Source organism: Lepisosteus oculatus, chromosome 1 (assembly GCF_040954835.1).
Source record: "Lepisosteus oculatus isolate fLepOcu1 chromosome 1, fLepOcu1.hap2, whole genome shotgun sequence".
NCBI classification, from domain to species: domain Eukaryota; kingdom Metazoa; phylum Chordata; class Actinopteri; order Semionotiformes; family Lepisosteidae; genus Lepisosteus; species Lepisosteus oculatus.
In genome coordinates this window covers 45,027,612-45,052,768 of record NC_090696.1, presented here as the reverse complement: position 1 = coordinate 45,052,768, position 25,157 = coordinate 45,027,612, and the positions used below count along the sequence as shown (strand labels likewise).

Below are 25,157 nucleotides of genomic sequence, written 5' to 3'. Positions count from 1 at the left end.
TTACCTAGGTCTTTTCCAGGACAGCATTACATTGTCAGCATATTGAGCTTTTAGAAAGAAGCGAATTACCTGTTTTCTTCTCGGTCCATAAACTTTAAACAAGGGCTACTCTCTGTGAGGACCAAGGCACGGTACTTGTTCAATGATTTGTGTTCATAAATATATAATCATTTAAAGGTTTATCATACCGACAGCAGAGAATTTAGGTGTCATCACGAAAGGCTTTGTGTGCGCAGAACAGAAGAATGTTTATTTGGCATTGATATGTGGCCCTGCTAAAATTTCAGTCTGCTTGCAACTGTTTGCCAACTGTCTGCAAACGATAAAGCTCTTTACAAAGGCACACTGAGATGTGACCACAAATGCTCTTGCCTACTTTTAGTGAAACTTAAGCAATTTAAGTTTCCTTCATATTTTGATTTATTGTCTCACATGAAACACAGAAGCTGCAAACTTTGCCAGAGATTTATTGCCGACATAAAGTTCAACACCGCTTGAAAGCATTGATAACGTAGATATTATTTTCAGAATTAAAACGTATTTACAATATAATATCAGTGATTATATCTGATACCAAAACATATTCTCTGTGGCATCAGTCCATTATCCCTGGCTTGCAAAGACTATTACCATAATCGTCGTTATCTTCATCTGGAAAAAAATACGTATGAGATGCGCTTATATTATACTAGCACGCGAATAAATGAAATTCTAAAACTGTGTTAGTTGTTGTTTTATGCAATAGCACTCACCACCCGATAAAGTTCAAATTTTGTCTTAAGGCAACTGCTTATTTTTATGCACGATAAAAAAAAAACTAGAATTGCAGGGCGTTTTGCTTCCAATAAACTGTAAAGATAAAGTCTTCATATTTGAAAAAGCCTCATAAATTAGCAGTGTTTTCAGGAAGCAAGTCGTTTTCCTTTCCCAATAAAGACATTTACATTACAGAAAATGTCTCTTACAGGAAATATAACTAGTCATTATTTTTTTTGTTTAATGAAAAGGGTTTAATCAAAACTTCTTCAGATGATGATGTAATAATTTACATTACCGTTAGAGTTCGCTATTTGAAAAGCTTATCCATAATGTGCTAGTAGTATCTGTCACCCCCCCCAAAAAAAAATGTCGTTTACTCTTTTACTCTTCAGCTTCCGGGTTACAGAGTTCACAGGGCACAAGAAGCATAATAACTGTGAACAAGTAGTAATATTACATGAAGCAAACCTAGTGTTTTATCATTTAAGGTTTGGTTTTTTTATTTATTTGAAGTCTTCGCTCAGGATTTTAAATGTCTGGTTTACCACCCGGAGACCCCAAATTGGTCTCTATGATTGTTAATCATTTAAAAACACAAGGGCTTTTTGATCAGTTCAGAAGGGATTGTTTGGCAGATGTGGACACAAAGGTATGATTTAAGCTATACCGTCGAAATTTATAGCATTAAAGCAAAATGTTTCATATTAACGCATATCTCTCGTTAAAAGCGACGTTTTGACTGGTGTTTGTATTTAAATATGAAGTTTCGTGTGAAGTTCCTATCACTGTGTATTTTACCGCCGCTGTCACGTATTCATCTTCCTTCACCTGCTGACATCTGTAAGCTAGTGATGTGTATGTCTATTCTGGGGTTTCAAGGTTTCGTTCACGTTTCCTGCGTCTCTCTTAAGTGTGTTCTTCCCCCATTTATGTACGATATCAGATTTAGTAAAGTTCGAATTTTAACAACAAAAACTTTTCGCCCAGCCTGCTTACCTGAACTTAAGACAGCGAGTGGATAACTTTGTGTCTAACCACCTATCGAATCACACATGGAGCCCGCATCTGAACAAGAATCAGCTGAGGAACAGCATCAGGCAGCTTGTGTTACAGTAAGTTTATCAACGCTCACACCTTTGTTTACATATGCGCTCACTTTAATGGCTGAAATTCAGTTTCGCTGTTATCCTAACTGTCGTAACGGCAAAAGTAAGAAAGTCAGTTTAAGTTCTTAGATGCAAAGTTTCTGGCAGCAATTTCTGAATGTGTTTTAACTGAGATGACAAACAAAAGGATGCCATTTTCCATCTTTTCGTGACATTTTAATGGTAAAAGGTAAAAAAATATAAAGTGTACTCATGTCCCTTTGTGTCTTTATGTTGGCATATATACACGTGTGTAATTTTCTATGTTTAGAAACACAAAGTATTCAGCACCTTTTTATATAGATATCCTTTTGAGATGGGATGGCACTTTCATTTTACTAGGAATCACTGCACAAGGGCCTCCTGCTTTTTCTGTATTTTTTCTACTTTGTTTAGAAATGAGATATATGATCTGTTACAGAATGCATTCCCATCGGGAGTAGGAGATTTTGCCGTGGAACTAGTATGTAATGATGTTTTGTTCTGTCGGCCTGAATGACTTGAGAAAACTCTGGAAGCACTGTTCTCATGTTGACTTTTTTTGACGGCACCTTTTTCTCTTTGTTTCAGATCGGGGATGTTGGAGGCGGGAGTTGATAGAATAGTCACACAGGTTGTAGATCCTAAAATTCACCACACCTTCAGGCCTCAAGTGGAACGAGTAGTGTGTGATTTTCTTGGTTCTATAAACCAGAAGGAGGAGCCACCAGTTTGTTCTGTCCAAGCAGAAGAAAAGCAAGAGTATTACATTCCAACTACAGGTATGTTTAATGTTTTGTTGATTGTTATATGATGTTGAAAATGGATGAAAAATATATTCTTGAGGGGTCATAAATATAATGGGAGGTACATCGTGATATATTTAAATAGTTGTTGCTGAATAAATAGACAACACATTGTTTGTTTGGAAATGTAAAATAATATAAATCCCACAATTTGGGTAAAAAATCCATCCTTTCCTTCATAATCATTTTACAGTCAATAACATTTGGTGTTTAATGTGTGTTTAATTTCTTTTTCAGGCATGTCCTCTGTCCCCAACACGTCAGTAGCCAGTGATGCTATGTCCATTCTGGATACAATTACGTCTCTGAACCAGGAGGCAAGTGCTGCTTGGGCATCAAATGACATTTCAGCTGGGAAATCTGGGGACAGAACAGTCAGGAGAACCATTTCTCAGCCTGCTACTGATGGAGGTTTAGAGAAGGAGAAGTCTCCTGATGATGCTGTGGGCAAAGAGAAACTGAGCGGAGAAGTCGGTGATGAAGAGATGTGCACCGCAGAGGAAGAAAACCTGGAAGCTGCTATGCTTGAGCCCCAGGATGCTGAGAATACAGCAGAGGAGCCCAACGAGCAGATGGAACTGAGCAAAGAAACCACTGAGGAGTTCAAAGAGCCAAGTGATGATGCTGAGGAAAGCAAGCCAGATGAAAGCAAAGAAAAGGTTAATGAAAAAACAAAGGAGTCCATGAAAGGAAAAGATGAAACCGCAGCAAAGGAAAAGGATGGAGAGGCTGAACAGACTCCCACTGATAAACATCATATACGACAGAAAGCCAGAGAGAGGCTGAAAGAAGGTAAAACTAATTGTGGTTATTTTTTCCTCTCACGTACAAGTTGATCTAAATGTCCTGCTTTACCCTATTACTTTAAATAGCCAATTTAAAGCTATTTAAATCATGATTTAAAACCTCATTCATTAATCATTTTAGGCTAATTAATTCAGAAATTAAAATAATACCTCAATAACATACAGTACATATAGTAAAGTCATTGCCTCCTCTACCTGTACTTAACTCAGTTTTTGTTTCAGGTTCTCCAAATAACATCCCAAAGATGATGTTTGTTTCTTTGAGAGTTAGTACTGGACAAGAACTGAGTGTGTGCTTTTGTTTGTTTCAGAATATTCCCTAGAAGACTCTGACCTAGAAGGCCTGAGTGACATCTCTGTCAGCTCCGTCCACACCAGTGACCTGTCCTGTTTTGAAGAGGAGAGTGAGGAAGAGCCCCAGCTTTCTGACTCTACAGAGGAAGGGGAGATTACTTCTGAGGGTACACTAAGGGTTGAACTTTTTCAAGAACCCCAGCAACGAAGCCTTCTTCTATATTTAAATTTCATACAGCTTTTTATGCTAATTATTACTAAAAATATCAGAAACAAATCTCTAATATATCATTTGTAGCCTGTCATGTAGTTGTTCAGAATTCCAATTTTCAGCAGTTTCATTGAAAATAAACATGCTGTTTGAACTGTTTTAATTGAGGATTTTAAATTGTTACCATTTATGCCCTGGTTTAAAATAGTAGAAAATGTTTTTTTTTTTCCATCTTGCTACTGGTCCCATGCACTCGGATTAGGTAATTTACCTTAACTACAGATAAATACACTGTCTTCAGAGACTTTATGTTGTCAGGCTGCATAACACTGCAAAAAGGAACTATGACATAACAGGTCTGAAGGTCCAGTTTAAGCCCCTTAGTTATGCATCTGCCTGATTCTTTAAAGGTGTTGCTGCGACATGACAAGAATTTGAAAAGACCTAGACCATTTCTGGCCAAGTGTTTTCTATAGCATTACCTTGAGCTCACGGCTCCAGCCATGGTCAGTGAGTGGCTCTTCCTCCATACTTCAGGAAGAGGTTTTTACTGCATGAACTACTTGGTTACACTTACTTTAAAAAAAATATATAACTTCAAAAGTGAACATAGAAATTGCTAAGATGTGGTTATACACTTATTAGAAGTTGTCCCTCCACACTGGGTCATTGGAATTTAAGTCAGTTTAATTGTATTCCTGATCACTCGGGTAGTCGGTTTTGACAGCTATGTCTATTCACACCAGAGACGTTTTGGTTTGTATTTAAGATGAGGAGAAAGTGGAACACAAAGCAGAGACTGCACTGAAGGATGAGACCATAGAGCGCAAACCCAGAACAGGCCGGCAAGCCTACGTCCACAAGCCTTTCCTTTACTCCAAGTACTACAGTGATTCTGATGATGAAGTGACAGTGGAGCAACGCAGGCGCTCTGCAGTAAGGATCTCTCTTAATCCTTTTGTAATGATTTGTTGGGTAGTGACTGAACCATTTATTTCAGTACTTCTCAAACACTGATTTAATTTGAAATCACAGTAGCCCTATTATGTTGAATCAAGTGCTTGCAAGAATGACTGCACAGTTGAGGGAGGCTGTTTTGCTTCTTTCTGAAGATGCAGTAGGGAATATTCTTTAACGAAGACTTATTAAAACTAGTTACACTAATATCAGTTATTCATCTAGGAAAGCTGGTTTTCTGACTATAATTGTGGTACGTTGAATTTGCAGTATGTCATGTTAATGTTCCTTTATAACATTTTTAGGGTAATCAGTCTTAAAGGCATTACAGACAACACTTCTTAGTGTTATTAGGGTTGTATATAGAGTATAGAATATTAGTTTTAACTTGATACGTGCAGACTTTTTCTTAAAGTTTTGTCTTTCAGGTACTCAGAATTATATGGTGTTTAATGGTTACAGGAAAGTACAACTGTTGATGATACCTTATATTGTATAATATTTCTTTGTTTTTGACCCTGCTTTTAAAGCTGACCAGTAGTAAAAAGGGATAAAATTAGACATTTTGGCCTATGAAGCGTCATATGTTAAGCCTGGCTATAAGAAAGAATATATAAAAATAAAGGAAATGATCATAATACAAAGAATTGTCCTTAATGCATGAGTGTCTTTATTTTGTCCCTAAATGCTCATAGTATAAAATAATTTGTTTCTTGGGAATGAAAGTTGCAATCTTGTATTTTACCTATACTCTGATATCAAGGAATGTTGATGCTATTTTTTAATCACTTAAATTTCATGTTGCAGGCCAAAGACAAAGAAGAAAGGCTACTGAAAAGACAGCAGAACAGAGAGAGGTTAGAAGAGAAGCGCAAACAGAAATCTGCACAGCTGGAGCACCTAGGTACTGTTTTCCGAAGAGGTTTTTTGTGTACAACACAACATACAGTTATAGTTGTTTTAAAACTGATTTTCGCCATCATTGGACCTTGCGTATGTTTTAGAAATATACTAAGCAAATTCAGTGTTTCCCATGTTCATTGTATCTGTTCTCTACTTTGAACAAAGATGAAAGGAATGCAGTCTCTCCAGTCTGTGATCCAGAAGGACCAAGTGTTAAAGAGGCACTGAAAGAGCAGAAGGTCCTGGAAAAGAAAGTGGCAATCAGCAGGAAGCGGAAACGAGATTCCAGGTTACAGATATGAATAATTAAAGTGGAGTGTCACTGTTTTTTTTTAACAGTCATAGGATTTTTAAACCAGCCTTAATATTTTTTCATTCAGGAAAGATGAAGATTTTGGCAGTAGTATTAAGAAAAAAGGTGATCCGGAGGAGGAATCTAAAGAAACATTAAAGAAGACTGATGTAAGATTTTTTTTATATATATATATTGAATTAAACATCCTTGAATTTGCATAGGCTTCCAAATAACGTTACCAAGATTGAATTGTAGTGATCTAAATTTGAATTTACTGAAAACACTGGTGATACGGAAACAATTAGTGATTGGAACCATATATCCAGGGAATATTTTATGGTGCTAGGAGTCTGAACAATCCGTGATACATACCTTTCCCTCCTTTCCCTTATCAGCTTCAAAACTCACACGTACACAGTTTCCATATTGCGTACCTGTCTTCCCAAACGTGGGAAGACCCTTGCTCATTCATGGATCTGCCCCCAGAAACTTCTAAAACTCTTGGGGCTTCTGTACTGATTTATGCCTTCATTATACACCTTGCATCTCTCCACCCAGTCTTGCTCATCACCAGGACACGTGAGAGCCTAAAGCTCTTGCCTGTCAAGAGCGAGACAGGCAGAAGGAAAAGCCTGAATTATAAATTGTTCTGTAATGGAGGAAGCAAATGCAGTCTGTTCAGAGGTGTAAGCCCTACTCGTGATGGAATAGCTAGAATACAAGAAGAGTAAACCATGTTGAGAGAGAGGTATGTTGCATACTAAAAAGCCCTGTTACCAAAGAAGTGGATCTTTGAGTAGTAGCCCAAGTATGAGGAGTACATGAAGGGATGAGGTAGGGAGGCAAAGGGAAACTGGGGAGTAAGGCATGAGGACAGAATGCTGGGTGGCAGCAGTGCTGTACACACAGTGAGGGCCAGCCTAAGTAGCATTTGCACTAACAGGAGAGGCTGAAGCTGTAAAGGGCATGAAGGTAGACTGTGTGCTGCCAAGTGGCCCTCTTCCAGTTGTGGTCGTTCAGGTAGTGGTCAAAACTGAGGAAGTCGGGTTACTGTCAAAAGCAACAAGAAGGATCTGTGAAAATAATGGGTTACAGCAAAGCGAGGGGCAGATCAGGAGAATCTCAGTAACACAACACAAGGGGAAAATCCAAAAAGCATAATCTCAGGAACAAGCAGGGTCAGAGCCAAGGGAACATCTAGGAACCCACAGACCTTGCAGGAGTCCAGGAGCAGATCTAGAAAGGAGAGGTCAGGAATCCCAAACAAGGCACATGTCAGGAACATGGAACTGAAGACAGCAACACGGAAAGACAGACACAAGAGAAGCAAACTAGGGAACACAAGAACAGGGCGAATAAGGTTCAAAAACAGAATCTTGATCCGACTATGTGCTAGCGTGCTGAGTGCAGTCTGATCTGCACCATCTACGACTAGGTTTCTTATAAATGCACGTGGGTAATCAGGCTTTCTGTTTGTGTCCGTGGTAACCGGCAATTACAGGAGAGAGGAGGTGTGTCCAGTAACCACACTAACATCACCGCGCTTTGATGCTGGAGCCGTCGTGGACATGATAGCCTCAGTATAAACTCATAGTATCCCAGAATGAGATGCATAATAGAGCTAAGTGATCTCAAAGAGAATTTGAATAGTACCAGAAAAGAGTATAAAAAAGTTATATGTAGAAAACCTGGGAAAGGTTTGGTTTCCACCTCTAAAGATGTGGTCACACCAACGCGATGCTAGTGTTGGAGGGCCAGGATGTGCTGCCCAAGAACTGTGGTAAGCATGGTACTACAAGTCATGTGACCTGATGATGAGTAAAATCTCAGCGACTTTGCTCCACCTCATGCTTTTTAAAACAAAAAAAAAAACATTAAATAACACTTTGAAAGAATACATTTAACTATTGGAACTGTAAGGGCTACATTTCTAAAAATGAAATGGAAAGCCTTTTCTCTTTACTAAATGCATAATTATGCTAAGTATTTGTTGTGAGAATCCTGAATGGAAACTGAAGCAGCAGTTTCTTTGAAGACATTTTGTAAAGGATTACAATTATTTTTTATCCTGATTAATTTCTGTCATTTTAAGAATATCTCAAACACAAGTGTGTATCTAGGAAATTGATAAAGTAAATTGAAGAGCATCATAAACAATGTTTGCATTTTATAATATCCATCCTGTGACACTTGACCTTTGTACCATGTTTAAAAAAAATTACACTCAAAATATTTAGGTTTCTGTAATTTTTTTCTGTCACTAGGATCACATTTTTCAATGCCATTACTTTCAGGGACCGGAAGCCATGGCTTCTTCAAAGGAACTGAAAGCTGGTCCTTTGAAGGGCCAGCAGCTGAAGCCGGTTAGAAGACTCTCGGAGTCTGCTGCTTCTGAAGAGGGCAGAACAGAAGCACGGAGGAAGAAGGTGGTCAGCTCTGTCTCGGAGGACACCGTTGCAAGTGGAGAAGCAAAAGAACACAAAAAAGTACCTGATAAAAACAGGACCCACTCTTTCATTTTGGATCTTGAACAAGGTTCGGAGGAGCTGTTTAAACAAAGGACAGCAGGGAAACTTGAGAAGCACCCTAAAAAAGAAATGGGAGAGGCGGACGTTGAGTCTGGGAGAAAAAGGGAGATGAAACATTCCAAGGAAAGGAGTGACAGAGAAAGAAGCCTTTCAGATGACCGAGTCAAGCACAAGCAGAAAATTGATAAAGCACAGAAAGGAGCTGAAGGTCCTATTGAATATCATGGTTTGGAAAGTAAAGGGCTGGAACATTTGCAGAAGGATGGTAGTTCTGTTTCTAAGCCAGCTGTAGATGATAAGTCTGATAGAAAGAGCAAGGGAAAAACAGAAAAGAAGAGTTTGTCTTCAGTCAAGGAGTCAAAGCTTGTGATATCAGAAGTGACCTTGGATGAAAGCTCTTCTAAGGATGGCACAAGGAAGGTTAAAGTTTCTTTAAGTGACAGTTCAAAAACGGAGAAGGTAAGGAGTGAGAAAGCACTAACAAAGTGTGACTCTAAGCAGCAGCTCCTCCTAGACTCCTTTTCCAAACTGGAAAGTTCCTCTGAAGACAAATCAGATATAGAGCCTGTAACTGACATTGGAAGAAAAAAAGAAAAGCATTCCAAAGACATTACAAAGAGATCCAAGAGCTACTCTGATGACCGGTATATGGAAAAAGTGAAATCCAAGAATGAAAACCGAGAAGCCAAACCAAGTGAGAGAGAAAGCATGAGTTCTGATCGGAAATCAAAGGTAGATCAGACCCTTCAAGACTTGAAAACCGAAAAATCTAGTTTGGACGTTGATACTGAGCGTAGATTCAGGGAACTGGATTCTGGATTTAAGGGTAAAGCTACAGCAGAATCTGACGGTGAGAGTAGCAGTAAATTAGCCACTGGTGCTCAGAAGGATTCAACTTCCAAAGTTAAAGTGGAAAAGTCCTTAGTAAAATCGAAATCAAGGGATGATTCCAAAGTTCAGTCTACATCCAAGGTGGAAAAGAAATCAATGAGTACAGAGCATAAAAGCAAAGTTCCAAAACCAAACAGGTCTGACTCATCAAGAGAGAGAAAAAGGGAAGGGAGTGTGAAGGAAGAAAGGAGGAGTTCAGAAGAAAAGATACATGATAAACCTAAGGACGAAACACAAGCACAAGAAAGCAAGGATATTAAGAATATTGATAAAAAATGTGTTAAAGATTTTGAAAAGAAAAAGGCAGATGAAACCAGTATTGCACAAACTTGGGATGAGAAAACTGACGACTCTGAAGTGAAAGAAAACGTAAGACAAGATCGCAGTAGAACACCACTCAATGTTGCTGTCGCCGAAGACCTTTCCCAGTTCACTCATGAAAATGTCGATGCTGATATTGAGCACACAGATGTATCTGAACTTGGCAAAAAGCATGCGCCTCTTGATACCAACAGTTTGGAAAATGAAACCCAACCTGTCTCTGAACAGATGGATTTTCCAGATGGTAAAAGTGCAGAGCCAGAAGGAATAACTGCTGTTTCAGACGACACATTTGATGCCCTGAGTGATGTTACTCCTGAACCTGAAGTTGAGACACAAATGCAGACATGTTCCCCTGAGCACGATTCCAAGGAAGATGAGACAGATAGTTCCAAGATAGAGCTACTAGAGCACAGGCAGACTGTATTGGAGCCAGAAATGCGTGTGTGCCCAATGGAGATTGGTACCGAGAATGATGCTTTGGGCGATAGAGAGAATCCAAAAGATGAAGAAAATGTTCCAACTAATGTGGTGTCATATCCAACAGTACTTTCTTTGGAGACTGAAGATAAAGACCTCGCTACTGGTCAGCAGCAAGAAATGGATAATGCCTGTGAAGAAGAAGAAAAAAGTTCTGTTGTGATTTCTGCAGAGGAAAATAACCCTGACCTCAAAAGTGAGACCAAAGTGGAATTGGAAGGGATTACACAGCCGGAAACTGTGGAAACGGTTCAAGACATTTCTTTTGAAGAGGCTGATATGAAGATGAAAGAAGCTGCCTTGACATTGTTATCAATGGATTCAGAGATCACATCTCAGGATTTACAGGCAACACAGACAGGGTTTGCTGTAGAAATATCGTCGCCTGTACCGCACAATAACGATCAACAAGAAAATTCTCAGGCAGGAAACATAAATATCTTGAGTGATGTACAACAATTGGAAAGCACAATAGGACAGGGACATCATCAATCTAATGAAGTTTGCAATAAGGCTGTCAGCTCTGGAGAAGATGTAGAAAATAAGGAGGATCACAAAGACAAAAATATAGACACCTCAATAATGGCAGTGGACAAAACTGTAGGAGAAGCAGATGCAGATTGTAAAGGTAATGATACAACCATACATGTGGTTTAAAAACATCTAATTTTTGTTTGGTGGCAGAAATGTATTTCTTGAACATTCTGTTGCTGATATTGGACAACAAGTTTGATAGACTCAAACTTTTAAAAATATTTTAAAATAATTCCATTGTGTTTAGGATAATTTATGATAATTTTCATTGGATATTCTGATTTGCAGTTTTCAAAGAGACTGGTTTCAGACCTAGTATTTAAGATTTCTGGTCCATTTTATAGAATAAAAAGTTATTTTGTTTTTGCAAGATTGTATTACCAAAAAAACTAACTTTCTGTAAGCACCTGAAACTCCAGGTGAATAGGGGCATGCAGTATTCAAATATGAAATTGTACCTCTAAAACCAGTTTTGAAATGGATACCACTTTGAATCGCAGTTTGTAAAGTGATATTGTTTTTGTGTAGATGCAACTAAAGTAAGTGAAAGTGTACCGGAGAAGAAGCCAGCACCTGAGACGACCTGTGAAGGCAAGCTGGTTAGTGACATTGAACTTTTCATTTGACCTGCTTTGTTCAAATCTGAAAATCAGAGGTAGAAAAAAGAGAAGAGGAATATTTTTTATGTTCTAAAGAATTTTGAAGGGCAAGTGACGTTGATTATCACTGCTGCCTCAGAGATTTTGGTCCCAGGTTTGATTCAAGTCTGGGACAACGTATGTGTGGAGTTTGCATGGTTTTTGTGGTAACATGGGTAACCAGTTCAATTGTCTCCTGTCTGCTTGTATGTCTTGTGAGGGATTGGCATCTCCTCCAGAATGTAAAAGTGTGTTGTATCCTCTGCTTTTGGGATAGTTTGCAAAAATGTGTTCTTTTTATGCAGTTTAAGAGTTAAACATTTGAATATGGGCTTAGTTTGAAAACTGAGATCTATTTACATATAACTACAATGAACTACACTGAACAAATCTTTTTAATAACAGGAAGTAAATAATCCTATCAAGGAAAAGGTGACTCCTCGAAGGGGAAGACCACCTAAGGCCTTGTCTGCAGCTGTGAAGAAAATTGGTAAATTGAAGTGCTTCATGTTGATCAGAATAGATTTTTTAAATTAGTTTATTCAGGGAAAAGGATATAGGTAAAAGTAATCTACACATATGAGGAACAAGTAATAGGTTTATTCCATGCTGAAAAGAGAAGAAAGAAAACACAAGGTTTTGGCCGTGGAGCCTTCTTCAGGTGTGTGATCTAGAAAAAGATTTGGAGGAAGGCATAGTGGGTCACAGCAGATGTTGGTTGAAGTAGTTCAGGTGGGTAGCTGCATCAGCATGAGTAGGCTGCAAAGGAACAAATAATAGGTTTATTCCATGCTGAAAAGAAGAAAGAAAACACAACGTTTCAGCCGTGAAGCTTTCTTACACATATTAGACCATTATTCATTACTTAGCCAGAAGACTAGTTTACCAGAGGTTCCTGTCCTGCAATTCTTTTTTGTATAGGTATGCTTTATACTGTTTACCTAACCTTCATGAAATCGTATCCCCCTAATGTCCATAGTGGGGAAAAAAGAGTTTAATCCTTGCCTAAAGCTCACAGAAGAAAGAAACCTAAAAACTTCATATCCGCATCTTTGAAATGCATTCAGAAATGCCTTGTATGTCTCTCCGTAATCTCTAAAGGAGCTACACATTGTTCTGTAATTTTGTTATCTCTGGGTTTTCTTTTAAAGGCATTATACTTTGGAATTTACTTAACATTCAAGGCACTTTTAGACTGCATGTTTTTTCATTGACCATGCTTTAAAAATATTTTCACTTTAGTGTCATCAGGAGGGTGTTCCACTGAGATGCCTGGAGATACAGACATAGGTCAGAGAAAGGTGACACCTAATGATGTAAGTGAACACTTATTCTGCAGCTGTGTGGTTGAAGGAGGCAAAATGTGTCAGTTAATGTTCTACATACTGTTTTTTGTTGCAGCAAAACATGTGGCTAGGTCATAACGTGATTTTATTTATGTATTAAAGTATACTTCATCTTCAGACTGCAGTGTTACTAACAAAAGCTGAAACTTGGTAATGTCAGTTCCTGACAGGCAATGGAATCAAACCAGTAGTTGTAGGTGTTTCAAACCAAATTCTTTGTATTGTGATTGTTTGATTTGTTTCTGGAGTAAAACCAATGAATTAACTGCAGTAATGTGTATACTGCTGAGTATAATTTAAAATATTTTAATTTGTATTTTGTCTTTGAATGTCTTTTATATAGGAAGAAAAGGCTACTCCTGCCATAGACCAGGAAAAGGTGAATCAAAGTCAAGGTGAAGGACAAAACTTTTACACATCAGAGTGACAGAAAATTTAGTTTAGGCAGCATATTTCAGAACTAGTAATACCAATTTTAACTCTATTTGACAGAAAATCCAAGTGACAAAAAACAGAAACCAGATGAAGATGAGAACATTTCTTCACAAACGATATTACAGGTCTGTATTTTGCCTGCCGATGTATAAAATGGAACACTGTTTTTCATTAGGAAGTTTTGTCACTAACCCACATAGTTCCATCTTTAACAGGAAGGTCTTGAATAATGTATTTTTTGTGGTCAGGTTGAAAATAAAGATACCCAGGAACAGAGAACTGGAGAGCATCAATCACCTGAGAATGAAGGTATTACTTTTATTTGGTTCCATCTGTGAGAGACAGAAGCATGTCCCAGGGATTTGTTTAAATGTTTTGTCCAGATAACTCACTGTTATGGTGCAGTGTGTTGTTCATCAACTTTTTTCATCATGAGTCTCTTACTTGATATGTAGCCTTGAAAAAATAATTTGATCCATCTGGCCTTGCAATTGAAAGGTACTGTGCTATAACAGCTTGTGATCCAGCACTAATATTTAATTGCATCTTTCTTTCTCCTATAACATCTTGCTTTCTCGTCTTGAGACTATGTTTGGAGTCTCTGACACTGCCCTCAAATGGTTTAAGTCTTACCTCACTGATCGCTGTCACTTTGTCTCTCTCAATGGGTACAGGTCTGAAATTGGTCTTGTCAAGTCTGGTGTCCCTCAGGGCTCAATACTGGGCCCCTTGCTCTTCAGCATTTACATGTTCCCACTTGGTCAGCTTTTAAGATCACATGGCCTCAGCTTTCATTTTTACGCTGACGATACTCAAATATACATCCATACCAAACCCGACACTGATGTGGCTGTCTCTATTCTATCTAATTGCATCTCTGACATAAAATTTGGATAACTCAAAACTTCCTTCATCTTAACTGTGACAAGACTGAAGTCATGCTTATTGGTACCCCCCATCAACTTCGTAAAGCCAGTCCTGTAACCCTGTCTGTAGATGGCTCTGTACTTGAGCTCCAATCAAAATTGAAAAACCTTGGGGTTATATTCGATTCTGGCTTAACATTCGACCCACATGTACAGCATACTGTCAAAACATCTTTTTTTCACCTTAGAAATATTGCAAGACTACGCCCTATGCTATCATTAACTGTGGCTGAAAAGCTGATCAACATATTTGTATTCTCTCGAATTGACTACTGCAATGCTCTGCTCCCTGGGGTATCTAAATCTATTCTGAACAAGCTGCAGTATGTCCAAAATTCAGCAGCCAGAATCCTGACCAGATCTAGTGCAAGTGTTCACATTACTCCTATCCTGGAGTCCTTACACTGGCTTCCGGTCAAATTCCGCGTAGACTTTAAAATCCTCATGCTCACCTACAAGGCTTTACATGGCTTGGCACCTCAATACCTGTCTGAACTTTTATCGCCCTACTCCCCACCTCGCAACCTCCGCTCTTCAAATTCTGCCCTCCTTACTGTCCCCCAAGCCCGTCTACATTGTATGGGCGACAGGGCCTTCTCCTGCTATGCCCCCAAGCTCTGGAACTCCTTGCCCAAGGATATTAGAGAGTCACCTTCTCTAAACTCCTTCAAATCCAGACTCAAAACCCTCCTTTTCAGAAAAGCCTTTACTTAACTGGTTCCATTCTTCACCCCTCTGCTCTTCTTAATACCATCTTCCACGGTCTCCTCTATTGTTATTGTTGTATTGTTGTAATTATAATTGTGTCCTGTCTTGTGAAATTTTCTTATTTATTGTTGTAGTCTTCTTATTTATTGTTATTGTCATCCTGTAAAGCGCTTTGAGAAGCCACCTTTAAAGGCGCTATATAAAATAAAGTTTATTATTATTATTATTATTATTATTATTATTATTATTATTAACTAGCTTTAAAAAGGTATATGCTTAATTTGTGTACCAAATTTATAATTATTTTTTATCTCTACAGCTGGTAAGTCCACAAATCAGGATCGGGAGGTAGCAGAGGACAGAAAAGAATCAGAGATGAAAGCTGCTGTAAGTGTGTGACAACAGGTGTTTTACAGATTATAATGTTATTATGTTTTGGTGGATGTTTGAGTTTTGCTGTATAGCAGTCATGCTGCATCTAGATTTTTGTTTAATAGGTAAGTATTACCTTGATCCCCGTCTTTTATGGGAAAATATCCAACTAAGGCAAATACATTTCTTACCGTTCAAGGTAACGCACCCTAGTGAGCCACAGAAAATGAATAAAATGTTATTGCATGAAAAAGTATATGTCAGTTATGAAAGAACCCAAGTAAAAAGTCAAATATTGACTCAAAGGAGAATCAGTTGGTTAAGTTAATACATGTTTTTTTCTGCAAAACAAATGATACTGGAGGGCACAAATAGATGACCTATGGTTTTAAAGAAGAACTTTTTTTTGTGCAGTCTGGGGAATCAGAAACTGCAATCTGCAAGAGAAGAGGAAGACGGCGCTCAAAGCAGGCCTCTATTTCAGTGGAAGACACAAGTAAGCACCCTTTCATGGGGGTTCATGAAGCGTGCTTTTGTTTTTAAAAAAAACTGCTGTCAACAGTTTATTTCACTGCTTTTCTAGGTGATCCATTGGTTGCTGCAGGGGAGCCTCATCTTAAAAAAAGGAGCGATATATCAGTGCAAGAGGTGAATAAACTGAACACGTAAACCCATGAGGTGACACAAATAAAGAAACACCGTACAGAAAGACAGACATCAAGAACTTTCAAGAACTATTTGAATACAGTAAATGATTATTTAGGTCAAAAGACAAGAATGTTTAGAATTAAAGCATTATGAAATTCCATAATATGTTTTCAATTTCAATTACTTTTATATTACAGGGTGAAGAGTGTGAAAAGAGTAAAGAGGACACCTTGGTTTCTGAAGCAGAACTGTCTGTTGACGCTCCAGAAGGCTTCAATCCTGACGGTATGACACTGCAAGCAAATTAAAATGAAATGGAGAGGACCATATAGTAATTGGTTAGGTTTTCGGTTGTGTTCTGTATTACAGTATTTATTAAATAAATGCATTGATTTCATAAAGAAGATGTCGATAGTACGATAGGACCTCTAACATAGCCCAAAGAAGGCAATTTATAGAAAGAAGTCTGTGCTTAAGGATACAGCATTATCTAAAATATGAAAGTTATGTAATGCAGTTATAACGTAAACCAAGATTTTTTAAAAGTGTTGTGTTCTCTGAGATGTTTCATTTTTTAAATGAAGTAATTAATCATGTGCCTTTTGCATGTATCTCCTGAATATTAAGCAGATTGGTATCCCTTTTACCATGAAATAGGATTGACACAATAGTGAACTGCAAAGAAATTACTCTGTATCAATAAATTGAAATTGTAAAACTGCATATTGCAAAATGTATTGTAACAGGTTACCGTAGATTTGATTTGTGCTGATTTTGTTGCAGATGAGAGCAAATATGAATTTCTTGAAGCTGAAGAAAAAGATCATGTGGTAATTTTTTATATAAGTAAAACTTTTTTTGCTGTAATAATTTTTATTGTGCTCTGTGCCTGTCAAATTTAATCTGTTTCAGTAATTAATGAAGATAAAATTACTGAAGTCTACAGTTTATTATGCGTTTTTAAATTAAGAAGGCAGGTATAGAAAAAGCAGAGGATAAGAAGTCAATTTAGAATGACAATTTAGAATAACTAGTGGTATGTGGGACTCTAAGAACAGTGAACAAGAGCATTCTTGTCAGGCTTTACAATATAAAAGGGACAGAATCCCATCTTTCCATGGGATAGATGATCTTAAGACCCCATCTTAAACTTTCTACAATGCATAGGTCTCGGGAATACACAATAATAGTCTGTGCCTTACTTTAGACCAATTGAAACCCTATTGATGACCATTGTTAATCTTTAATAAAGTCATCTGTCATGCCTGTTCAATAATGTGTCAGTTTATCTGCAAGAGAAAAACACCTCATAACTGTGAGTGATGCAGTTTTAAGCTGAAAGTTTCTTCTTGTGCTCAGTAAATCATCAGTGTCTGTCTTCAAATTAATATAATTGATTATGTTTTTTGGGTGGCAACTGTTTGGCTTAAGCCTCCCATTTTGAGATGTTTACATTAGCGTCTTAAGTATAATTAGTACTTTCTAAATTTAAAATATAGTACACTACGCTGTTAAAACTGTATCGGATTCCTCAAGGCTTGACTGGTGGACTGAAGCTTTTTGAATCCTTTCTGATTTTGACTTGCAGTTTATTTTCTGCAAATTTGTACAAGTACCCTTGCTGGAACATATCTAAAAATCTCACATTTAAATAGTTACACAGTTGAATTCTAAACATCAGGCTTGAGCTAGAACAGCATAATCTACTCGGTGGGTTTTACTTACAGATTGACCATAAGTACATTTTTATGCCAAAGGGCTATATAAGTTTAGATTTCTTGGTTATGGATCTGTTGTAGGCTTATTAAACATAATATTCAGCTGTGCAGTTATCTGCATGTATGGACAGGATGAAGAGTTAAAGTAATAAACCATTGAATTATGGTTGCAGATTCACTTCCCAGTCGGTGTGCTGCTGTTGTATTTCACTTCACTTGTTCCCGTAAAATATCTAGCTTTAATAAATGAAAATGGTGTGGCTGTGGCATTTTCCTTTCAGTTTTCATTGTGCTAACTAAAACGTTGTAGATTTAAATGTTTAAATGTACTGTGCTTCCTTACATTCAGCCTTTGAAAATCTTTTTCAAAATCAAAATCTCTTTTAAACCAAGGAGGAAGCTTCTGGGCAGTCTGAAGAAGCCAGAGGGACTCGGAAGGGCAGAAAACCCAAACTAGCGAGACAGACAAGTGAGTAATTTGTTGCACATTGCGGGAGTAGTCTGTTTGTCTTTCACTAATCTTCTGAGCTGCTTTCACATTCATTTTAACCTAAGAAACAATTGTTTCATGTGTTTAATTCAAGGTAAAACATCCCAGAAAGATGAGGATGAGGAGAAAGCACAAAAGCCATATACATCGGGACTTGTAAGTTATTTTGGTTATTGTCAGCCTGGTAGCACTGTAGAATTATAGTTAAGTTTATTGTTCGAATAGTCTTTTGTAGAATACTTGCAGCTGATTACAATTGCTGTCATTAAAAATAACAAATGTTTACTCACTCCGGTATATAATTGAAACTTTGTGCCCATTAAGAAGGTAGCAACACTAGCAGTTCAGTCTGTAGACATCTAATGCTATACTTTGAATAACTTGGGGTCTACAGCCTGACTTAGAAATTTGATATGCAGCAGGGTTTTTTGGCTCTACACATGCCTGTATATTCTGACAGATCTGGTGATTCTAAGTGTAATATTTTCAATAGTCTGAGAGCTTAGTCATATTCTGGGTTCTCTGGTAAACATCATTTTTAGGCCTTATTTGATCATTTAGAAAAATTCCATCGTATTTCTTATTTATGTTTCATGAAAATCTAATAGTCTCTGTGAACACCAGGAAAAATGTTGGCTAAGTTATACATGAAAACCACTTATGAGTTCCCTTTGGCATGCTGCCTTAGCTCCAGGAAATGAACCATGCCAAAAAATGTATGTACATAAATGTATATGTCTGTCTACATACTTATTGCAAATGGGGGTGTTACTAGTAGGTCACTGTAGAGGTTAAATAACAGTAAGCAAATTCTGAAAGTTATATAATAAATATTCCCACTTGTTAGGAAATACCAAGCAAGTTTGTGTGAATTCTTTCATTTTTCTATGAATAATTTTGTTGTTAATAAATAGTTAATAGCTTATGTTAAACTCCAAATACAAGAAACAAAACTCTAATATTTCCACACTACTGTCTACAATAGATGTGACTTCCAGAGCCGAAAAAACTTCATCCAGTCTCCATGTCTCCATGTCCAACCCTAAAACATAGACACTCTTTTTGTCTGAAAAAATAAGACTTTTCATCAAACATCTCGAACTCTGGTACTAAATAAAGACAATCATCAATCTTTATACAGAAATACGTCCAAATACAAATTAAAGTGACAAACTTTGTCTTGTGGATTTAAAAGGGGAATTTAAAGATTTCCACAAAGTGACTTTTCACGTTTATTTGGACTCTCGCAGTCCTTGTTCAGAGATGAAACATATGCAAACAAATTGGCTCTTAACGCTATTTTTTGGTTAACATAAACAGGTGTCTGTAGAAACAAAATGTTCTTATCAAAATGTAAAGTACTTAATAGTGATAAATTGTAGAAAAACAAAACTTGCCTATGAACAAATGTAGTTTTGACTTTTAGGTCACAGCACATCCATACACAACTCAAAACCATACACTGTATATATATGTATGTATTTACAAAAAGATAAACAATGAAGGGTGGTTGAAGTCATGAATCATCTGGTTTTTGGATTAATGTATGATGTGGCAATTTATTCCAGGATGAAGATGTTGATGACAAAAAGCCAGCTCGAAGAGGAAGGCCTTCGAAAAAACTTACAGCACTCTCAAAGGAAGCTAGTATGTTTAATTGCACACTTATACAAGAGCATAATGTAATTGTCTCAGAATGGTAATGACACAAAACATTAGAATTATGAAACTCTTATTATATTACCACCTTTGTGTCCCAATAATAAATTCTGATTTTGTTGCTAATCCTCTCAAGTCTCTCTGAAACAGTTAAATGGGATTGCCACCAAGAAAAACATCTTACTTTTTTAGAAAATGTGTAGTTGATCATTTGTGCTGTTAGAAGAAAGAATATTGCAGGTCTGCAATCCAGTAGAAATACTCTATGAGAGCAAATGCAAATAATGATACATTTTTAGTTGGGGAAAAAAAATAAATGCTAGGAGGACTTTTTGCATAGGGAAACTATAGGGAAATGGTGATACAGAAGGAAAGAAAACAGCTGTTGAAAATTCATGAACCTAAAAGAATTGTCTGTCTAACTGATTTATAGTGGAATGGGAAGATCGCCCACAAAGAAAATAAGGCTGTCAGTGTTAGGGCATATCCACTCAAGTGGAGTTGGAGCGAGCAGCTGATGGAAAAAGAAAATTTAAGGGTGTTCTCAGAAAATTAGGTGGCTGTGGAGGACAAAGTTAGAAAAAAGGCACTTACCTATTTTAGGTTTGTAATCAAAGCAAATGTACACATGGAAGTCTCTATTGTACCATTACTTTAAACTAATTTATAAGGCATTGCAACTGCAAGATTGTTGATGGTAATTAATGGCTGGATCTGCCACTCAAAGGCAAATAGTTAACTTCTTGACATTCAAAATAAGGCCTTTGTGTGCACAGCATTTTGTATATTTTGGGGGGATTTTTTTTGTTTATTTTCTGTATAATTTTGTATAAATGTTGCAAGTGCTCAGATCCTGACCATTTATGTGTATGATTATTATACAATATTATATACATGTGTATACAATCACCATATGCACCTGACCATTTATCTGTATAATTCCTCCACTATTTCCCCCAACTAGGGATTTTCTATAGTGTTAATATAGAAAAAGTGAAGTACTCCATCCGTTAATGAACACCCATAATAAGATAAAAAGGTGAATGTTTGCTTTGATATTATTAGTTTTGGCCAAAAATATAGTAGCATTTATATTGTCATTATCCAGGTAAACCACTTAAAAAGGAGGAAGAAGAAGCATCTGATGAACAATCAGAGACTGTGAGTATTCTTTTTTTAATTTTCACAGCCCAGAGAATGGAGTTTTGTGGGGGATAAGCAAAGCTGTGGTTATCTAAAGCATGGTTGTGGTATAGAAACCTTTTGTACTAGGATTTACTATTTATTTTTTTTAGAATGATTTGTAGGAGCATTTACTGAATGACTTCATAAAATCTAATCAAGCTAATCGAGCATCTTATTATTATCTTATTAAAACTGTTGGTTTATATAAGCGATCGGAGTGAAAAAACCAAACTTGAGATATTTTACAGAATGCATTATTTGGATCCTTATACGATAAAGAACAATGAGATGTACACCACAGAAAAAGAACAGTCCTTTTTTTTTTCTTTTTCTTTTTTTTCAGTGTGAAAAACATTTGAATTGGTTTTGGTGTCCAAAACAGCTTTGTCTGTTCCCGGAGTTAAAACTGTTACCGAAGCACCCTGTAAATAATATTTGTGTTTAGATACAAAATTGGTTTTGATGTTTGTTCATCTATTCTACATTTTTAGGAAAACAAATTGGACAAGGCTGAAGGAAGAACACCTAGAAAAGGAAGGCAGACCGGTCAAAAATCCACTCCAGTGAAGGATGCAAGTATGTATTTCAGGAAGCTTTAATTTGTTTGTTTGAGTTTTTAATTTCTTTCTGTAATTGTATGTGTCAGATTCCTTCCGTATTTTGAGTAGTTAAAAAACGTCACTGCAGCCAAATGCTTGTCGTTAGAAAATACGGGAGTTTGAAGTAATTTATTTAAACATGGCTGTTATATTATCACATGTTGAGTTTTTCAGCCATTAAATTGTTACTGTCATAACAGAACCATGAAGGGAGTTCTTTTTTTCAGTTTTCAATGTTAAATGTTTAGTCACTAAAATGATTAAAGACTTTTTTTTATTTAACCTTGAAGGCAAGCCATTAAAGAGTGAAAAGGAAAATAAAGAACAGGGCTTGGATAACTCAGAGGAGGTAAGTAACCTCTTTTTAGACTGGCAATTTTGTCACCACCAAAATAGCTGTGAATGTGTCAGAGACTATGACTACTTCTAAAATATAGAAAGCTAACTTTGATATGCCTTATGTTAATCTGTGACAGTGCTTTGCAGACATTTAACTTATTTCACCAATATTCAGTCAGTCAAGTTTTTATTAAATATTCAGCATTTCCATTTCTTCACTTGGTTGTTTTTACATGTTCTGGTACTTTCAGGATATTCTAGTCATTAACTTTGAAGTATTGAAATAATGTTTTTGTTTCTTTGTACAAATAGGAGGAAAAACTGGAAAAAGTACACGAGGGTGAAAGGCAGAAAAGGAGAATCTCTCAGACTGCTTTAACTCCTCTCGGGGAAATAAGTAGGTTCATTTGACACAAACATATTTAGTGTTTCGCATGTAGTGTCACCTTTTTAAACTTAACTACCTTTTTTAAGGTAAAAGAAGTAAGGAAGAGGAGAGTCCTGTGCAGAGCACAGATCAGAAATCTGAAAGTGTGAGTAATGAATTTAAAGTGACTTTAAAAATAAATATTGGTGACTGAATGTACTTATGACTGTCGTAACAACATTACATTGTTTTACATGGTCTTATAACTTTGGGGAAGGGAGCAGATATTAGATCCGGAACATACAAAAGCGCAGTTTGTTCATAATTCCCATGTTTCTGAAATATGTACAGCTTATTTTTTGTGCATATGACAAAGTTTATTGAAAAGAACTTCAGGATTACAATTCCGTATTTAATTTTCTTACCAAACACCCTTACTACCTTGGTAATGTACAGTGCACAAAATTAACATAAAGTACGGAGCAATCATTGGGGTAAAATAAGGTTAATTAATACAATAGCAGTGAGGCTACTACAGACTGCCTGACTAATGCTAGTGAAACAAATTAAATTGTAAAAATAAAAACTGTATACAGTTACAGATAGCACACATAGGTATGTTCCCTGTTTATTTTATGTTTACAGTAAGTATAGTTAACATGTTAAGTTACCAATTTGCGAATTAAAAGGTAACTCAGTACGGTATAAGAAGCATTAAAGGACACTGGTGACATGTGAGACATCACAGGGGCTGTTTACACATCAAAGTCAAGAGATGGTCCGGGAATGAGCTGTTTTTATTCCTGTGCTAAGTTCATTCTACCAGTGAGTGAACTAAAAGCTCTGGCAGCGAAAGATTGGAAAGGAAGTGCAGAAAGCTTAAGGGAAGAGGAAAGAGAGAAATAATGGTGAGAGAAGAGGCCAAAGAACCATGTAACCGCAGGAACAGAGAAAGCTTCACCAGAACTAGGGTATTCAATCAACTTTATGCAGCAACGGGGAGCTAGTGGGAGGTAATGGAGAAGAAATAAATGTGGAAGAGAAAAGAAAAATAAGCAGCAAAATTCTGGATTGTCAGGAAAGATGGCTGAGAAGTAATCACCATAGTCTAGGTGGGAGAGTAACATCATGAAATATGTTATGTTGCTCAAGATGCAGCAGGAACAAAGATGAGCTGGGGAGGCAAGGGTCAAGAATGAAAAAGAGGTTCTTGGCAAACGAAGAGGGGGACAGGATAGTGGAGCAGATGAGGAAAAGGTCTACTGAGGTTGGGGGCGGGGGTGGGGGTGAGGAAAAAGAGTTCAGACATTGAAAGGCTGAGTTTCAGATTATGGGAATGCATCCAGGAGGAGATGCATATGAGACAGCTGAGACAGCCAGAGAAATGAGAGGCAACAAGAGTGTCGCTGTGAGAAAAAGACTTCTGATTCATTCATGTAAAGATATGAAGAACTGTGGGAAGAAATGTGAAGTCCCAGGAATCAAGAGCAATGGGTAGTCAGGGACAGAACCCTGGGGCACATCAGTGGAGAGGTAGTGAGGTAGGAAGTGAATCGAATGTGAGCAGCACCAAACATTCTTATGCTATCAAGTGTTGAGAGTAGAACAGACTCATCCACAGTGTCAAAGGTGGCAAAGAAAACAAGAGTAATTAAGACAAGGGATACAGAAGCAGCATGCGCTGACTGAAAAGAACCAGTAATGGAGAGAAGAGTGGTTTCTGTTGAGTGTGCCAGCAAAAAACGAAAATGCAGATAGTCAAGCATTGAGGGCTGCAGTAGGGAAGCAGAGAGCTGGCACTATACAGCAAGCTTGAGCGATTAAGACAAAGGATGGTAGTTCTGAAGGGATGACAGATTCATGTTTTTTTTTTGTTTGAGGGGTTTAATGGAGGCTTGGTTAAAGACTTAGGGAAAACAGTCAGAAGAGAGCAGAAGAAGAGAAGGAAAGATAGGAAAGGAGTCTGGGAGCAGCAGTTTACAATAGAGGAGTATGTGACTTAAAACCTAGTTTTCAGTGTTATCCACTAGCATGCTGTGTCTCTAGTTCCGTATCCATGCTATAAGAAGCAAAGAAGACTCATGGTTCACTTATTTGTTGTTTACCTTTGTAATTAAAATCTATTCAAATTTTCCTAGATATTAATGGAACCTGAAAAAGCTAGAGGAAATTTTATTCTGTTAGTTATTTTCTGTACTGTTCATCATAAATTAGTTCCTTCTGCATTCCTCATGATGAACTCTTTACAAAATTCAGGAAGAAGAAACTGAGACAGTCAAAGAGCCAAAAGTTCTGCGGAGAGGAAGGTCGTCAAGAAACCACGCCCCTCCTCTCAAGGAAACAAGTACGTGGTTTTTATAGGCCGTACTACTCATTTACTTTTAAACGTAAAGGCAAAGAAAGCCCTCACAAAGTTCGTTTTATAGCTGAAGAGGGTGAAGTTGATGGTCTTCCAGCTAAAGAGATCATTGCTCAATTATGGCAACCTCAATGCCTTTCCCTGATGTCAGTGGATCGTTTTTGTCCTTGATATTATTCACAGGGAAGTATCCACAGTGTTGAGGAAGTGGCTGCAGAGTTCAGATCTGGAGTGCTACAAGACAGCGTGCAAAATCAATATTCCAACCAGTCTCTGGATTGCTTGTGTGACACTAAATTAAGATTTAGTATTCTTCAATATATGGGCTTCTCCTTTTCATAGTGGAGGAGGGTGGATCTGATAAGAGGAAGGGCACTATGTTAATATTTCTTATATTTGGTATTTAAAATGATTTGCAAAAAACATATGCAGTCATTTTGATTTCAATTTCTTTTCATT

At 37.2% G+C, this 25,157-nt stretch overlaps 1 protein-coding gene across 2 annotated transcripts in view; it reads left to right on the top strand.

Annotated features, from left to right (window-relative positions):
- Positions 1-1,173: 1,173 nt before the first annotated feature.
- Positions 1,174-25,157, top strand: part of bod1l1 (biorientation of chromosomes in cell division 1-like 1) — a 39,230-nt gene continuing 15,246 nt past the window's right edge. For both annotated transcript variants that reach the window (XM_015344980.2, XM_006629660.3), the window contains exons 1-30: positions 1,174-1,408; positions 1,747-1,871; positions 2,475-2,665; positions 2,927-3,481; positions 3,807-3,956; positions 4,770-4,936; positions 5,765-5,861; positions 6,026-6,149; positions 6,241-6,322; positions 8,450-11,003; positions 11,438-11,508; positions 11,953-12,037; positions 12,790-12,863; positions 13,237-13,288; positions 13,386-13,453; positions 13,577-13,637; positions 15,282-15,349; positions 15,749-15,830; positions 15,918-15,982; positions 16,180-16,267; positions 16,766-16,812; positions 18,094-18,169; positions 18,285-18,346; positions 19,759-19,837; positions 20,958-21,010; positions 21,526-21,610; positions 21,924-21,982; positions 22,285-22,369; positions 22,447-22,505; positions 24,596-24,683. In XM_015344980.2, coding sequence (XP_015200466.2) covers positions 1,292-1,408; positions 1,747-1,871; positions 2,475-2,665; positions 2,927-3,481; positions 3,807-3,956; positions 4,770-4,936; positions 5,765-5,861; positions 6,026-6,149; positions 6,241-6,322; positions 8,450-11,003; positions 11,438-11,508; positions 11,953-12,037; positions 12,790-12,863; positions 13,237-13,288; positions 13,386-13,453; positions 13,577-13,637; positions 15,282-15,349; positions 15,749-15,830; positions 15,918-15,982; positions 16,180-16,267; positions 16,766-16,812; positions 18,094-18,169; positions 18,285-18,346; positions 19,759-19,837; positions 20,958-21,010; positions 21,526-21,610; positions 21,924-21,982; positions 22,285-22,369; positions 22,447-22,505; positions 24,596-24,683 — 5,569 coding nt within the window. In that variant the 5' untranslated portion in view covers positions 1,174-1,291. The remainder of the gene's footprint in view (positions 1,409-1,746; positions 1,872-2,474; positions 2,666-2,926; positions 3,482-3,806; positions 3,957-4,769; positions 4,937-5,764; positions 5,862-6,025; positions 6,150-6,240; positions 6,323-8,449; positions 11,004-11,437; positions 11,509-11,952; positions 12,038-12,789; positions 12,864-13,236; positions 13,289-13,385; positions 13,454-13,576; positions 13,638-15,281; positions 15,350-15,748; positions 15,831-15,917; positions 15,983-16,179; positions 16,268-16,765; positions 16,813-18,093; positions 18,170-18,284; positions 18,347-19,758; positions 19,838-20,957; positions 21,011-21,525; positions 21,611-21,923; positions 21,983-22,284; positions 22,370-22,446; positions 22,506-24,595; positions 24,684-25,157) is intronic.